At 39.5% G+C, this 18457-nt stretch overlaps 1 protein-coding gene across 1 annotated transcript in view; it reads right to left on the reverse strand.

Moving 5' to 3' along the window:
- xpo4 (exportin 4) overlaps positions 1-17880 on the reverse strand; it is a 64537-nt gene extending 46657 nt beyond the window's left edge. Inside the window, exons 1-4 of the mRNA XM_002937960.5 lie at positions 17757-17880; positions 4264-4369; positions 3045-3186; positions 711-849 (exon numbers count right to left, since the gene is read on the reverse strand). Coding sequence (XP_002938006.2) covers positions 711-849; positions 3045-3186; positions 4264-4369; positions 17757-17822 — 453 coding nt within the window. The 5' untranslated portion in view covers positions 17823-17880. The remainder of the gene's footprint in view (positions 1-710; positions 850-3044; positions 3187-4263; positions 4370-17756) is intronic.
- Between the last annotated feature and the right edge of the window lie 577 nt (positions 17881-18457).

The following is an 18457-nucleotide window of genomic DNA, read 5'->3' on the forward strand; positions in this document are numbered from 1 at the left end:
AATTATTGGCATAACTTTCTCCAATCCTGGAGTCTAAGGAATGCTTTTAGGCCAGTGTCTCAGAGGGAGACTTCTGACTGTGTTCAAACTATGAGGAAAGTCGCTTAAGTATGACCACCAGTGTAGTCATTGCAAGTGCAGTGGGCTCAGACAATGGCCAGTAAAGGTAGCCAATACAAGGGCCGATAAAAACTACAGACTGTCTGAGTTGGCAGTTTATGGGCTGTTAGTGGGCCTATCTGATCAATATCTGGCTGAAAATTGGCCAGATATCACTCAGGCAGGTTTAAAAATCCTGTAGGGACGAGGAGAGCATTGGCGCATTGATGCAGTTCTCTTTCAGACAACCTGTATCCGGTCAACATTTGATTGTTTGGCCCTCAGGTAAGCATATCAGTAAAGATCTGCTCATTTAGTGACTTGGCAGACAGAGGTAGGGGGACGCAAATGCAATGGGTGTTTAGAAGATGTGCAGTAGGCAGACAAGCACTATATGCAGGTGGTGGATTCACACAGAGGCCAGGGAGATTGGGAAGGTGTGCATTGTTGTAAAGTTTTGTGTTACTTCTCATTCCATTTTGTAAAAAGTATAGGATAGGAAAACAGCAAATTGCATCATAGCCCTGTTTCTGGCAAGAAATACAAATCACATATATTTCACATTTTCAGGTTTACATATTAAAGAGAAAGAAAATGTATATATCACTTACCATTGTGGGGTTACAACTACTTATTAATTGGCTGACTTCATGGAAAATGCTCTTGCAGTCAATTGATTTGTCTAAAGATCCTCTTTTCACTATAACAGCTACCGCTAAAAGAATTTGCTCTCGTACATACTTCTGAAGGCTGCAAAAAAAAAAAAATAAAGATGCATTAAATGGAAGGGTATTTGAGAGCAACATTAAGAGATATGAAATGAATAAAGGATGAGTTTTTAAAGACAAGAGAGATCATTTGCAATCTGAGGAAGAAATATACAAACCTAGGTTAGTACTAAAGCCACAGAAACAAAACAGCAGCACACAATGGGGAATATTTTTTTCTGGATAAACGTTTGCTAGTAAACAAATATCTATTTATTACTCTTGAAAAATATTTGTGAATCCCTGAATATCGTAAGTGCAACATTTTTTCATAGTAATATATTGCAATAATGGCATTTTCGAAGTCTGAAATAATTTACCCTTTTTGCTTTTAATGTTTGTACTAATGTTTTGTACCAATAAAGTTTTTTTGTAATTTGTATAACCCTCAAATGAGAGCATTAATACGGTGGATTGGGTGTGCTTGTTTTTGTAAAGTTGTCTATGCTTTGAACAGGCTTCAACCATGAGAGTATTACTATGGTGGACTGGGTGTACCTTCATATGCATTTCGTATTAAAGCCTTTTTTATGATTGGTGATACAATTAACTTGTATATATTGACTGGTGGGACTACCTTTAAATATCTTGTCATTGCTGTTAGGCTGATGGCAGACGTGGCGTAGGGCTGATATTTTCGGCAAGCGGAAAAACGCTTGGCGAAAATACAGCCCTACGCCTGCTACTTGAGCCTGCACCCGAATGAATGAGATACGCTCGGGTGCAGGCACATGTAGCCGATATACGCATGAAAATGCCAGACTTTGCATTATCTCGCGTTTTCATGCATATATCGGCTACATGTGCCTGCAACCGAGCGTATCTCATTCATTCGGGTGCAGGCACAAGTAGCAGGCGTAGGGCTGTATTTTCGCCAAGCGTTTTTCCGCTTGCCGAAAATATCAGCCCTACGCCACGTCTGGCATCAGCCTTACATCTTTGCCTATGATTAAGTGTCTGCAAACATGAAACTCGTAAGGCAGAGCTTCAATAAAGTTACTTTTTACTCAAGAATCCTGCCTGAAGATTTGCTCATAAAGTATATACACATTAACCAGCACTGGCCTACTGCCTCTTCCTCCCCATGAGAAGTTTATTTTAGTTTCCTTTATGATAAGGACATATAGAATGTGTTCAGGTAATTCTTTATTAGCCTAAAGGGCTTTTAAAAGCCCTTGGGGTGACACGTTGCTAGAATACACTTCACCTGCCAGTTATAGCTTCAGTTGCCACACAAGCATTTCCACGTGACCACAATGATAGGTGATTTTAAGAGATATAAAACAGTGTTCCCTATCAAGCTACAGATTTTTTGCCACTTAGCTGGTGGAACAAATTGGGTTAATGTTAATGTCTAGTCTGTACAGCCCTGTACCCCATCAATACAAGGTCAGATACCTGTTGGGTAGCCCATTGGTTTGGCCTAATATACTGTCCAATCAGCTGTCAAATAAAGAGGGGCACCACAGGCCCAAATACAGTCATACCAAATAAACTAAGCTTAAAGCAACTGTTTCCATTATAACAGTTATCAGGGATAGGCAAAAGAGGACCCCTTAAATGCTGCTGAACTACAAACATTTATTATAATAGTTAGATTATAATCTATAATAAATTGTATTATATGTGACATTCACTAATTATAAGTGAATGAAGCATTTAAGCAATTAAATTCAGTGAAATTCAAATAAATCATATAAGGTTATAGTATAAAAAAGTGAATAGATTATAGTTTTGTTTTAAGGTTAAATAATGAGACTACTTTTTTAGGCCTATAGATTAGAAGTTCTAATTTGGTTCCAATCTGGTGGGCTCGTATTCATTTGGGTTTTAATAAACACAAACTCATAGTTCGTCTTTAAAAGGTAACTACCGTAAACACAAAAAATTAACTTCACTTTTACATAAAATTCAATTTATTTGAACAGCAGAGAAAATGCAGTCTGTTGAATGGATACCAAACCATAATACTGCTCTACATTGCCAGGGTGCGCCATAGGCGCCATAGGTGTGTTTCCCATGTACATGAATGGAACTTAGCAGCAGGCAGCATTTAATAAACTGCAGAGCTGGGAAACTAACACTGGACTCTGGACATTCATCCAACCCTCTGTTTCTCAGTCTAACCTGTACCAGTACTTCAATGTAAGTATCGGATCACAAGGAGCTCTTACTCACTTAGGCCTCTGTAAGACGTAGGTTAAAAGGAATGTTCGGAGTGATTCAATGCTACTTTTTTCCAAGAGGATCCATTCTCTTACGACCGCTTCCATTATAGCTGTTGCCGCTTGGAAAAGGACATAATCGACTTTACTAGTTTCTGTCAAGCAAAAAAAAAAATGAATTTAGACACAGGACAGTGGAGCCAGAAGAGAGGCTAAACAGTGTGCACCACTCAGAGCAAACATATGTGCATATGCAATGTAAATGTGCAGATAAATGGAAATGAATTCCAGTCCAGTCTACCTTGCCAACATTTCAACTGTAGTCTTTCTGCAGTATAGTTGGGCTATGCATTTACAATTATTTGTTTTACCGTATTTCCATGCCTTAATTAATTCATTTACTTCTTCATTTTAGAGTTTAGAGTTTATTTTTTTGATTTTGCAGACACAAAAATCACAGATTTAGTAAAAAAAAAAAAAAAAAAAAAAAAGCACAAACTGAATAAAGATCAATTTAAGCTGTGAAGTCACCTGAGCTGTGTTTATTTTTGGTTGTTTTACTTAAATGCAGTTGCCCTGGTACACAGTAAAAAGAGGCTGAAAAGGCATATTTAGAGGTGGGGAGCCAAAATTTTAGGCATCACCCCCTCATTCTCCCCAGAGTGACTTTAATCACTTACCTACATATACACACACATTACTATGGTTATTTTATTTTCATTTAAAATGTCAATGTCGCCCATACACGCTCAAATAGTATTGTACCTTGTTTCGTAGCGTGTATATTCGTTGCGTGTATGGCTGCTCCTTGATCGGCCAGGTTAAAAGAATTTGATTGTGCACCATTGAAGGCGCCCAAGCAAAATCTACGTTCAGGGCTGAATCGGCAGGTGGGGAAGTAGAATTTCTATTGTTTCTGCCTCCATATCTGATGATTCAGCCCTGAACGTCAGTGGATGGGGGGGAACGATCTTTTGTGTGGCCAATGGAATTGCTATATGTATGGTTATCTTTATTCTGGTATCCAAATCATAGCTTGGTTGCTGAGTTTAAATGAATCCTAGCAACCAGGTAGCAGTTGAAACTAACTATGTAACTATGTAACTATCCAAATCATAGCTTGGTTGCTGAGTTTAAATGAATCCTAGCAACCAGGTAGCAGTTGAAATAACATAATTACACAAGAACATGGCAAAAAATAAATTACATGCAATCTGCACAAAACAACCTACCCAATATGTGCTTGCAGACTGCAAAAGGTGACTTGGACTTTCTAAAGGACAGAAAAACATGCTCTGCGTGCTGCCGTTGTTCATTATTAACCATTGATGGCGGTGCCTGTAAGGGGGGGAAAAAAGAGTCAGTTATTTAGGCAGCAGGCAAACACATGGAGTGGGTTTGTATCAATACTGCTTTCACTCTCTGCTACTTAAAACAGACAGGCAGTGGCCCCTTCCTCCCTATATCTTCCCTAAAATTATATAGGCTCAAAATATTATGCTGCTACTTATATTATGGCCCAACTGCGGATAAAGGGGATGAAACTACTACACCTTATTGTATAATGGGCTCATGGGAATAAAATGTGCCTAAGGCTTTACAAATCCATTATAATAAAATATGTTATTTCACAGTGAAGTTTGTGCTTACAAGTTATATTAAAGGCATTAGCCTACTACGTCTTTAAAGGAACAATTCACCTTTACAAAACCCAGTCCTTTATAAACTGCTACTATTGTGAACATTATTTCAGGACTGTTCAGCTACAGGCTTTTGGGTAAGGTATGCCCTTGTCCTGTCTGCCTATTGGCTCCACAGGCCATTGCTCGTGGCATCACATTGTTCACCTTGAACAATCACAATTCTCCCTTTATTTTAAAAAATTTGACAGCTTACAAAAAAAGAAGAAAAACTTGAAAAATAAAATAGCCTGAATGTTAAAAATTTGCCCCTAACATTTGAATTGCTGCATCTAGCCATGTGAATCATGTAATTACGCAGAAATCAAACAAGCACTGGGAAATACAGGCGGCTGATTAGAAATATATTGTTTACTATTTTTCCTACTTATCTTGACATAAAAAAAAAAAATTATATATATATACTGTATTTACTCTAGTATAAGCCGATCCGAATATAAGCCGAGGTACCTAATTTTACCTAAGAAAACTGGAAAAACGTATTGACTCGAGTATAAGCCTAGGGTTTCGCGCGCAACGGATGCCAGACACATCTGTTGCCAGATGCCAGGTTTTATTGAATGTTTCCTATATATATATATATATATATATATATATATATGTATATATATATATGTATATATATATCTTTTGTTATTTAAATGTAGTTACAAAAATGCAGTTGAGGAGTACAGTAAAAGGGAAAGAATTCTATATATAACATTGTGTATGTTATACAGCAGACTATTCAGTGGCATCTAACACAGAATAACAGCTTGCCTTCCAGGATATAATTTAAGATAAGCGACTTTTAAACGGTGCCTCCAAACATTTCCCAGAATGATAGTGCCATCTACTGGCTAATGTTGCCTGCTGCACACATAAAAGGCAGAGAGTGTTTTAGTAATATCAAGTGTAGGGATAAGTGACACAAAAATACAAAGCTGACCAAGAAAAAAAAAAGCTACAAAAAATTAAATATTCTGAAGAGTTTTTAAAAATAATCAAGTTACTCCTCATTATCCTGCTCTGGGCAAACCTGACTCTCTCTGTACAGCTGTGTCGGAGTCAGAATCAAACTGCAAGTAGAGGGAAAACTATTGAGAGGGGGAAAGTGAGAAATAACTTGATTATTTCGGAAACAGAATTTTTAATTGACTGATCTTTTCTTATTTCCACGAGTTAAAGCTCAGATTAAATGATCATTTTCTCGATAGTTCCACTTAAAGGGGTTAAGCAGCAGCAATGGCATAAATGCCAGTAAGTAAAGTGCTTCACAAACAGGTATGTCCAACCTGAAACCCTTGAGGTCTTGGGCTAGCGGCACATAGGGTCAGGTCTGGACTGGGATTTATAATAGGCCCTGGCATCTGTACATGCCATTTTACAGCAGCCCCGCTAGCATTTGACAGAATTCACAGATTGCCAGTCTGAACCAACACAGGGTAGTTTGTTTTCCGTGGTGGCAGCAGCAGACAAAACGCTGTGTTTACTACCACAACAGGACCTTAAAATTCTGAGGTGCCCCTTGGGCATTGTATCTACCACAAGATAGCAGGGGCCAATACACAGTCACACATGCAAGGAGAAGTAAATTGGGGGGATATGGAAGGTAGAAGCATAGCATTCAGTGTTGCGGAGCACAATACCTGCCCAGTGCCCCCAGCAGAAAGCTCTGCCACACACAGAGCCTATTGAGGCGGGTAGGGATGCAGCTGCCAGGGGTATTTTGAGCGTGATGCTTCTCCCTTAGGGGACGGCAGCAATCAAACACTCCCGCCTGAGGCAGCCACAGTTTAACAGTAAGGGTTGCTTTAATAGGGAAAGCAGAAAAACTAACCATTCTATACACTATTTAAACCCTCTGATTACTAGTGCGGGGGTTTATTATTTATATATCTAATCATAACCTGTTTATAAAATGCAGTGAGCATTTCTGTAACAAGTAGACGCCTGACTCACAAACCCTTGAAATCAGCAGATGCACAAGGTCCTGAAAGAGTAAAAAAAAAATTGCAACTACCGTTTCTCAGATTATTTACATAAGGGGCCCACGACATAAAGTTCTTTTTGTACAAGCGGCCTATGAGACATCTGCAGAAAATACCCTTGAGACACCACACACTCAAAGCCAGTTAGCCAATCACAGAAAACCCCTTTCAAGGACCACTTTTACCATTCCATGTACCCCCGCTATATACACTTTACTTTACATAGGCAGCCTATTACTCCTCTTGGTACTTCGCAAGAGCTGTCATATTGTTTCGCTCTGTTTACTCATTCCCGGCAAGAGCAGCAGAAATTCATGTTTGAAAAACTGTGCTTAGAGACGTCATTTGCCATAGGGTAACAGGTAATAGATACAAGAAGGTTGCCACCTCTACCCTTTAATACCGCTGCATATTAAATTCACATACTGCATGGCTAATTAGCAATTAATGCAGACGCATGCTGCATGGCTGCACATAAATCAGTTCAGTCTGCAGCATGCATCTAAATGAATTGCTGATAAGCCATGCAGTATGTGGATTTCAATATGTGGCATGTATTAAAGAGGTGATGTAGCAACCCTAGATACAAGGCATGATGTGACTAAGTGGGAACCCTTACTTGGAAACCCATTATCTAAAAAGCTCCAAATGACAGGAATGACATCCCCCATTATAAGCAAATAATTGTAATTTTCAAAAATGATTTCCTTTTCGTGTGTAATAATAATAAACAGTAGCTTTTACTTGATGGTAACTAAATTGCATGAATCCATATTGGTGGCAAAACAATCCTATTGGGTTTATTTTGATGTTCAAATGATTTTTAGCCAACAAAGTATTGTGATCCAAATTATAGAAGGGTCCCTTATCCAGAAAACCCCAGGTCCTGTAAACTCCAGATAACACAGGCAAAATTGAGAGGAACCATGACAGTCTGACTCCCAGTGGGCATTTGACAGAACCATAGGCTGATAGAACCATTTAATACACTTGGGGGCACATTTACTAATCCACGAATCCGAATCCCGAATGGGAAAAAAACAGATTTTGTCGCCGACGAAATTGTAAACGGCGTAAAAACCAATCCGATTTTTTAGCGACGGCGACGAAAAAGTTGCGGAAAATATACGATACAGTCGTAACGGTGACAAAAAAATTACTGGACATATGAAAAAGTCACAAAAATACAGATCATTACGAAAAAATGCGTACGGATGCTTTCGGTCCGTTCGTGGATTAATAAATCTGCCCCTCAGTGTCTGGGACATGAAGACCCTCTTTCTTTCCACAGTGGGGGGCACGCAGACTGTTTGGGACTTTAAGCCCCAGAAACCATTATTTTTACATGGAACAAGGTGAGAGAGGGGTTGCATGACCCCATCAGCCAAAGAGAGGTTGTAAGAGACAGACTATCATGGTTTCCCTCAATCTGGAGAATCAGGGACATCTACGTAAAAAAAAACCAACACATTTTTGGCAGTTGTGTTAATGTTTATGTTCCTATTTAATATTTGGCCCACTACATAAGCTCATATAAAAAAAAAGAAGGGGGGGGGGGGAAGTGGTATTTTTTCCCTTTAATGCCCCCAATACCACTTATATTAACGCAGACTGACAAATAATGCCACAATGCCTGAAAGTACTCACCCCACTACACTATTCAGGTTTTGAATACAAATATAAGTATATAATGTTTAATAAAGACATTTATTTACTGAATTTAGTGAAATATTTGTGCTTAGGGTTGTGCCACCCTGACGTGTGCGAGTACAAGGGCTAAGCATGTATTCCGTGCAGGGAGCTGGGCGCACACACAAACAATGGCAGCTTTTGCCGGGATCCTTAATAACAATGTTTGCTGACTGTGATGCATGTTCTATGGATCAGCAGCTCGCGCTGGCCTGGAAATGTCAAGTAAAATAATAGTGTGGCTTTCTCAGCCATTTCCTCCTTTTGTGAGATATTCTGGTAGCACTAATATTAGATACCGTAATTGGGCTCTCTTGCTAAACAACAGGGCACCCGTGTCTGAATATTGTGCTTTTCACTAAATGTGAAGGCAGCCTTCCTTCCCCTAGGCCAGCAAAGCCCAACAGGTGGCCACTATGCAGATACAGGTATGGGACCCGTTACCCAGAATGCTCGGAACCTGGGGTTTTCCGGATAAGGGATCTTTCCGTAATTTGGATCTCCATACCGTAAGTCTGCTAAAAAATCATTTAAACATTGAATAAACCCAACAGGATTGTTCTGCCCCCAATAAGGGGTAATTATATCTTAGTTGAGATCAAGTACAGGTACAGGTATGGGATCCCTTATCTGGAAACCCGTTATCCAGAAAGCTCGTCTCCCATAGACTCAATTTTAATCAAATAATTCAGATTTTTAAAACTGATTTCCTTTTTCGCTGTAGTAATAAAACAGTACCTTGTAATTGATCCCAACTAAGATATAATTACCCCTTATTGGGGCAGAACAGCCCTATTGGGTTTATTTAATGGTTAAATGATTCCCTTGTCTCTGTAATAATAAAACAGTACCTGTACTTGATCCCAACTAAGATATAATTACCCCTTATTGGGGGCAGAACAGTCCTATTGGGTTTATTTCATGGTTAAATGATTCCCTTTTCTCTGTAATAATAAAACAGTACCTGTACTTGATCCCAACTAAGATATAATTACCCCTTATTGGGGGCAGAACAGTCCTATTGGGTTTATTTCATGGTTAAATGATTCCCTTTTCTCTGTAATAATAAAACAGTACCTTGTAACTGATCCCAACTAACATATAAATAATCCTTACTGGGTTTAATTAATGTTTTATTGATTTTTTAGTAGACTTAAGGTATGCAGATCCAAATTAGGGGTGTAAATGTAATTTCTATTGAAACTAGTGCATGTTTGTTCCTGGTTCTCAGTTTTTGAGTGAAGGCTTGCATATATGCCCAACTGCAAGCACATGGAATCTACATCAGGTGTTTGAGGCATATGGAATCTATATCAGCAGCCGGCCCCAGACACATTGAATGTATATTAGCAGCAGGCAAATGACTTATGGGACTTATCAGCGACAGGAGCAGGGAATGTACCTTGCACATACTAGGATGGCAAAGGGTGCTTAATACATTTATTTCAGATTTGATAAATGGAAGTTTGCATCTAGAAACTCTACCTGTGGATCACTTACTGTGGCTGGAACTGACCGAGCTAAGCACTTGCAGAATTCTGTGACCCAAACTGATGCCCTGCCAGGCATTCAGGGGGCATACAGCACTACAGTACAGGTATAGCACCTAGTGAGAATGATTGGGTTTTCAAAACAATGGGTTTTAGATTACCATTCAACTAAAAACAACTTAAACATGAAATATATCCAGCAGGATTGTTTTGCTACCATACAGATTCGTTACCATCGAGTACAACATACTGTTTATTATTACAAGAAACAGGGAAATTATTCAAGAAAATGGAATTACAGGTATGGGACTTTTTATCCGGACTGCTCAGGACCTGGGGTTTCCCAGATAAAGGATCTTTCTGTAACTTGGATCTCCATATCATAAATCTAATAAACATAATTTACACATGAAATAAACCCAACTGGATTATTTTGCCTCCAATAACAATGAATTATATCTCAGTTGGGATTATTACAGTGAAAAAAGGAAATCATTTTTACAAAACTGAATGATTTCATTAAAATGGAGAGATGGCCTTCCCATAATTCGGAGCTTTCTGGATAAAGGGTATCTGGATAAAAGTTACATATATATAAAGTTACCTATAGGTCATCACCAGCTCGGGACCTGGGGTTTTCCGGATAAGGGATATTTCCGTAATTTGGATCTCCACAACTTACATCTGCTAAAAATCATTTAAATATTAAATAAACCCAACAGGCTTGTATTGGCTCCAATTAGGATTAATTATATCTTAGTTGGGATCAAGTACAAGGTACTGTTTTATTATTACAGAGAAAAGGGAATCATTTAACCATGAAATAAACCCAATAGGGCTGTTCTGCCCCAATAAGGGGTAATTATATCTTAGTTGGGATCATGTACAGGTACTGTTTTATTATTACAGAGAAAAGGGAATCATTTAACCATTAAATAAACCCAATAGGGCTGTTCTGCCCCAATAAGGGGTAATTATATCTTAGTTGGGATCAAGTACAGGTACTGTTTTATTATTACAGAGAAAAGGGAATCATTTAACCCTTCAATAAACCCAATAGGATAGTTCTGCCCCCAATAAGGGGTAATTATATCTTAGTTGGGATCAAGTACAGGTACTGTTTTATTATTACAGAGAAAAGGGAATCATTTAACCATGAAATAAACCCAATAGGGCTGTTCTGCCCCAATAAGGGGTAATTATATCTTAGTTGGGATCAAGTACAGGTACTGTTTTATTATTACAGAGAAAAGGGAATCATTTAACCATTAAATAAACCCAATAGGATTGTTTTGCCTCTAATAAGGATTAATTATATCTTAGTTGGGATCAAGTACAGGTACTGTTTTATTATTACAGAGAAAAGGGAATCATTTAACCATGAAATAAACCCAATAGGGCTGTTCTGCCCCAATAAGGGGTAATTATATCTTAGTTGGGATCAAGTACAGGTACTGTTTTATTATTACAGAGAAAAGGGAATCATTTAACCATTAAATAAACCCAATAGGATTGTTTTGCCTCTAATAAGGATTAATTATATCTTAGTTGGGATCAAGTACAGGTACTGTTTTATTATTACAGAGAAAAGGGAATCATATAACCATTAAATAAACCCAATAGGGCTGTTTTGCCCCCAATAAGGGGTAATTATATCTTAGTTGGGATCAAGTACAAGGTACTGTTTTATTATTACAGAGAAAAGGGAATCATTTAACCATTAAATAAACCCAATAGGGCTGTTCTGCCCCCAATAAGGGGTAATTATATCTTAGTTGGGATCAAGTACAGGTACTGTTTTATTACTACTGAAAAATTGAATCATTTTTTTAAAATTAGAATTATTTGCTTATAATGGAGTCTATGGGAGATAGGCTTTACGTAATTCGGAACTGGATAACTGGCTTCCGGATAAGGGATCCTATACCTGTAATTGTTACTTGAAGTTCCTAAAATTGACTGTTTTACCAACCTGACTGTCTCTCAGTTATTACTGTTAATTTTAATATTTTATCTTTCTATTCAGAATATTCATATTCCAGTCTCCCATTCAAACCACTGCCTGGTTGCTAAGGTAAACAAGACCCTACCAACCAGATAGCTGCTAAAATTCCAAACTGTAGAGCTGATTTAAATTAAAGGCAAAGTTGAATATACAAGTGTTTCGATAAACAAACCAAATTTGATTTAATAGCAAATATACCCTAAAAGTAACATATCTAATTAAAAGCCTTAATTTCATTATTTTAGTGCAGGGCTATGGCCTCTTTAATTACATACTTAAAAAGAAAGCCAGGACAGGAGTTACCGTACAATGGACAGTATATTTATCAGCACCACAGGGGGAAATGCAATAACTGGGATTGTTTTATAAAACGATTAAATAATTGGAGGGTGTGCCATAGTAGTTATGTGCTACCAAGTATTGCGCAGTGATATCCCCAGAGAACAATGCAGAGTCAGGGAAATGTTTAGCACGTTACAGGAGTTTAGGGTAATTTGTTATACCAACACTCAGCTGTCAAGAAGTAGTAAGTGGATTTGTTTTGTAGCCAAATGTAAAAGGCCATTCTAACACAGAAATAAGCAACACTCACTATGGCTGCATAGAGTGGGAGTCCTCCCCCAAATGCCCCCTCATCATTGTCATATCCCAGGCTACCCCTTCAGCACACACAGCTGCCCCCCAACCTCTGCCAATATGCAGGGAAGGCATGTTTAGGAGAGCCCTAACCTAATCATCCATTTTACAGGAACAGTAAGTAAATATGATGTACTGTTGCCCAGCACAGGTAAAAGTTGTATGCTTCAAAAAGACTACTATAGTTTCTATAAACAAAGCTGCTGTGTAGCCATTTAAGCTGGCCATACACGCACCGATAATATCGTACAAAACCTCGTACGATATTCAGTGCGTGTATGGCAACTCGGCGAGGCAACCGATAGGCTGCCGATATCGGTCGGCACACCGAATGGGCGGGTTAAAAGATTTTCATCAGGCGCCGTTGAAGGCGCCTGAGCAAAATCTGCCTTCAGGGCTGAATTGACAGAAGGAGGTAGAAATCCTATTGTTTCTGCCTCCATATCGGACGATTCAGCCCTGAACATCAGTGGAGGGTTGGAACGATCTTTCGTCTCACAATAGATCGAAAATCACCACGTGTGTGGCCAGCTTAAAGTTGGGAAACAGGTACAAGTTACAAAGCAGATAACAGGTCAGCTTTGTATAATTTAATGGTGTTTTACAGAGCTTATCTGTTATCTGCTATGTAACCTGTGTCATTTAGCCCTATGTCAATATGTACCCCCACGGCTACACAGCAGCTTTGTTAATATAAACTATAGTAGCCTTTTTAAAACATATCTTTATTACTTTAGAGAGATTTCTTGAATTTTCACAAACCCTGAGGGTGTACATGTCACATCTTAGCAAGTAAGCAAGCAAGTTTGGTGCCCTCAGGACTGAGCAGCCTGGGGTAACTGCTCACCTAATGGCTGTAATTGCCATAATGAAGTACTTACAGGCAGAAACCATTCATATCTGTAGCTCCCATATGGTTACCTCTTAAACACAAATAATTCCCAAGGGGACACAGGTGAGCCCAGATTACAGATTTTCATTTTTTCTCTCTTTCCGTATTTTCATCAACTATGCACGCTGCACAGAAGTGCAGATACCCACTGCCTGCGGGCTTGTACCCTAAGCAAACAGGCTCAGTGCAAAAAAATCTGCCTAGTCAGTTCCTCAAGCAAAATAAAAGTTCTGTACATTCTGTAACAGTATCACATTATAATCCCACTGAATGCTGTACAAAGGTATTACATTTTACAGTGAATTTTATCAACACAAAGGGGCTAATATATGAACATAGGTAGTGCAGCTGCCAACAGCAACCAATCTGCATTAAGTTTTAAAAAGTAGAATACAAATTGGGAAATTAAAAAAGGCCTGCTTTTGGCAATTACGCTTGTGTAAATCAGTGTAGGTGGCTCCTAAGAAAGCATGGCGGGCCACGCAAAACGCATATGTAATATGTTCGGCGCATATATCTTCTACATCTGGTGAACAGGTAATCTCCCCAGGGTGACTGCACAGCACCGTCACTGACTTTGTTTTACAAACGGCATATGGTTATGTGCACTTATTTAAATTGTAAATCAGTCCTTATTTACCTTAAAATATAGCCCTTTAATCATCCAAATACCAACCATATATAAAACCAGGGTGCAAGTTTTCAAGCCTAAGGGCCATTTTCCAATGAAGCCCAGGGTCCGCAGGCCATCTGAGCATTCTTAACTATCCCTCTACAATGTCAGCAAGTCTAGTAAACATTTAAGTTAACTTTTAGTATTTTATTAGTTTCATTATTTACTGTTTATAGTTTATGAATTATTTGCCTTTCTCTTTTGTCTCTTTCCAGCTTTCAAATGGGGGGGGGGGGGGGGGGGGGGTCACTGACCAAGCCAGCCCAAAACTATTGCTTTGTGAGGATATAATCTTATTGTTATTCCCTTTTCTTTATATGCAGGCCCTCTCCTATTTATATTCCTATCTCCTGCTCAAACCACTACCTGGTTATAAGGGTAAATAAAACCCTAGCAACCAGATAGTTGCTGAAATGCCAAATTGGAAAGCTAAATAAAAAGCTAAATAACTGAAGCATAAAAAAAACAAAAAATGAAGACCAATTGCAAATTGTCTCCAAATATCAATGTCTAAATCATAATAAAAGTTAATTTAAAGGTGAACTAATCATTAACCTTTATGTGGCATCTATCTTCATGTGACACTGGAATACTTCTCTCTAACGTTCAGTAGCTCTCTAAACATATTAATAATCTGCTGAATATGAAGCATGAAAACCTGAGGTGGGGTACCAGTAAATTGGGGTGGAAGAATAGGGGTCACAAAGTAGAAAAAAAGTAGTTAACTATGGCAATTCACAAGAGCAATGTTTGAATAACAGATTTGCACTGAATATGACAGCTTGCCACACTTTCTGATGTTTAACTACAGCGTATAACACAAGCTAATCATTGTGTTAGGTTCCTATCTATATGGATAAATATGGACACTAGTAAAGCTCCCCATACACATTAAGATTCGCTCGCTTGGCAAGATTGCCAAGTGAGGGATCTTCACCCGATATCCCCACCTACGGGTGGGCGATATCGGGGAGCGCGTAGGCTAATTCGACCCTGGGGCCAAACGATCAAATTATATTGGCGCCAATGGGGCAGTCAGTTCAGGGACCGCATCAACGAGCTGATGCAGTCCCCGATCCGACTGAATCTTTTAACCTGCCGATCTATATCTGGCCAATTTCAGGCCAGATATTGGTCGGGCAGGCCGCTCGTTTCTGCCCATACACGGGCCGATAAGCTGCCGAATCGGTCCAAGGGACCGATATCGGCAGCTACAATCGGCCCGTGTATGGGGACCTTAAGTCATACAGCTTAGTCTCCTTGTCAATAGGAGCACTAGGTACAAAAAATATTAACAATTTCAACAACTCATTCGAAACACTTAATAGATATTTACCAGATTAAAGGGTTTGGGACCTAAAACATGAATTCCAAACACTAGGAAAACATTTTCTTACAACAGTAATTAAAATCCATTCTAAACCAAATCTTGTGTCATAAAGCTGATTCCTGACCATGATCTGAATCTGCTGAGTAAAAGCATTAAGAAGCCTTGCTTCAGGCTAAAACATTTGTGCTGTGGATTTTAACTTTAAAAGAAAGTGCATGGCTTGTCATTCTAGGAACATCACAATAACACAGCATGCAGAGGAGCTGAAAGTGTGACTTTTCCGTCTGATGCTTTTTAGAGTCAAACACATAAAGGACAATGAAAGCCTAACTAAGAAAGTAGGCTATAAATGCTGAAAATTATGTTTTGGGGTTCTGTAAAAGCCCAAGGCTACAATAGCCCCTTAGATGAGATTTGTGCCTCTGAATATCCCCCAGTGGCTCCCCATGTTCTTGCTGATTCACAGAACATGCTCTAGGCTACTGTCACTTACCTGAGCTTAGGGACCCACTCAAAATATGCTGTGTATATACACACAATACACATTCCATAATACATGGCTGATAATTCCAATTCAAAATCACATTACATGGCAGCTCAGAAACCAGTGCGATTAGCATCACAATTTAATAATCAGTTCATAATTTGCAATGAAATCTAAACTCGGCTTCTCAACAGTTGCCCAGGGCACACTGGGCATGTGCAGTGTCGCTGACACTCCTAAAATAATCTACGATGGTATACTCCGGTGCAGAACTTTAAAGACCTGGATCATTAGTTGATTAGGTTGGTGCAGTAAAGTTACTTCATAAAACACTGTAGTAGTTGTCTAAGGGGGTGTTAATTAATCCGGACACCCCAGTCCCTAAAATATAACTTCTTCTGGCAACTTTATATCAGAACAACTCAGCTGGGGGCCCAAAAAGCAACACCAGAACATTCCAGTCACACAACTTGCAGCAATCTCCCATGGTATTTTAGGTAACTGCAAATGATATTTCTGAGTTAAGATATTTACATTGCCAGGGAAACATCAAAAAGGGGGTGATTGTGACTATTCTTTGAATAACTAGGTAGAAATAAGATTCCTAAAGAGCATGTGTGTGTGCATATTATATATATATATATATATATATATATATATATATATATATATACACACACACTTATGTATGTGTGCGTATAATACACATGAGCGATTAATATAGTGTCAATTATATACTTATAACTGATACTTAGCAATGTAATTTCTGTCATTTAACTGGTGTAATATAATAAAGTACCCCCTGTTGTAAAATATGAGAATATTAGAAGTCACCCCAGAGTTCCATGACCTGTATAAAAACACTCAGCCTTCAGCCTTATACTTTTATATGGCCATGGAATGCCTCAGTGACGTATATTATATTTTATAGTAGGGGGTACATTATTCATTATATATCCATATTTCAGCAAAATATGGCAGTATATATATAAAAAGTCACAAGCCAGCTGTTTTAGTACTAACCCAGTGGGCAGAAAGTGCTAGAAAGTAGAGAGGAACAAATTGAGGGGCACAGGCTGCCCACGGGAAGGCAATACAAACTAAGTATCTAGGGTGCAGCAAAGGGACTTGTCAGTGAGATGAAGCCAAGAATCCATACAGGGTGTTGCACGTACATTTAATAACATTTATTAAATAAATCATTTCCAAGTCCCACAAACCCTGCCATGAGCAGATGCACCAATTGCCCATCAGATAATCTGAACCCCTAGTTCCTGCCCGAACCCCAAGGCTCCCAATCACAGCCATTAATCTGCTTATGTGGCAGCAGGAGAACAACATGACTGAGAGAGAATCAAAAGCTTTTCTGCATCCATCAGCAATCTCTCCCTGCAACAAGAGTCGCTAGGAATCGCCCATGTGGCTGCCAAAGTGACCCTCCTTAGCAACTATTGGAACTCATTTGTCTCCATTTCAGAGGAAAGTCATTAAAGTGTTCGGTGTGACCCCGTACAATGAAAACCTAAAGCACTAGCGATACAACGCGGAGCTTCAACCTGTGGCTGCACAGCTAAGAGTTTGCAGCCCATGGCCAGCGGGGGATTCTGGGAGTTGTAGTTCGACATAAGCTCTAAGAGATAGATCCCAATGATACAGGGCAAGCAGCCCACAAGCCACCGGCCCCGGAACTAACCCTACTCCGTACTATTCCCAGAGCACTGCTGATATGGCACCCCGGGCACAGTGGGCAACGGGGCAAATATTGCCAACCTGCTGAAACACACCCGTCACCTTATTCGTGAGTCTGCTGTACCCCAGAAAGCACCCTCCCTGGCCCGTACGGGCCCCCAGCTCACCATTAAAACTTTGGCAGCGCTCTCCAGCTGGGCGATCACTTCGCTCGCACCCAGCGCCGCCATCATGGGCTCCGTTCAATGACGCGCCACGCAGTGCAGTGTGGGAGAAAGCGGGGAGCAGAGCCAATGGCGCCACTGAAGGGAGGGGGCGGAGCTTCGGGAAAGAGATGAAGAGTCGGGATTGAAGGAGGGCAGATGGGAGGGGCTGGAGAGGAGTTGGTGAGGGGACTTGTAGTGACATAGTGACAAAAAGGGCACATGGAGGGAAGAATAAAGTGGCCCCTGATAGGTGTGTGTGCTGCCATTTGCTCTTTAGGGCTGGGGTAAATAGAAAAGATATGGTGGATTAAGACATTCTGTTGTAAAAGTGAGGCGGTATGGCCATACCAGTTTAACGTAAGATGGGGTATGGCTGCTATGTTTGAAACACTGACCCACTGGGAATACAGTTGTATGGGGTCACATCTCTGGTTAGGGCTGCTGTCATTCAGGGGAATAAGGGGATAGAGAAGGGCCTGATTTATGAACTATTTCACAGAAACAGATAATCTGCATGTTTTATTTGGTGAACTAAATATACTGTTTAAGGTATGGTTGCACCTATTCTGTATTTAGTTATTCTGCGTGTATATTTACTGTGACATAAAAGTGGGAATCATATGCTCCCCACACCATGTTAGAGATCAGTTGGCCCGTGCCTC

This window comes from Xenopus tropicalis, chromosome 2 (assembly GCF_000004195.4).
Source record: "Xenopus tropicalis strain Nigerian chromosome 2, UCB_Xtro_10.0, whole genome shotgun sequence".
Classification (NCBI taxonomy): domain Eukaryota; kingdom Metazoa; phylum Chordata; class Amphibia; order Anura; family Pipidae; genus Xenopus; species Xenopus tropicalis.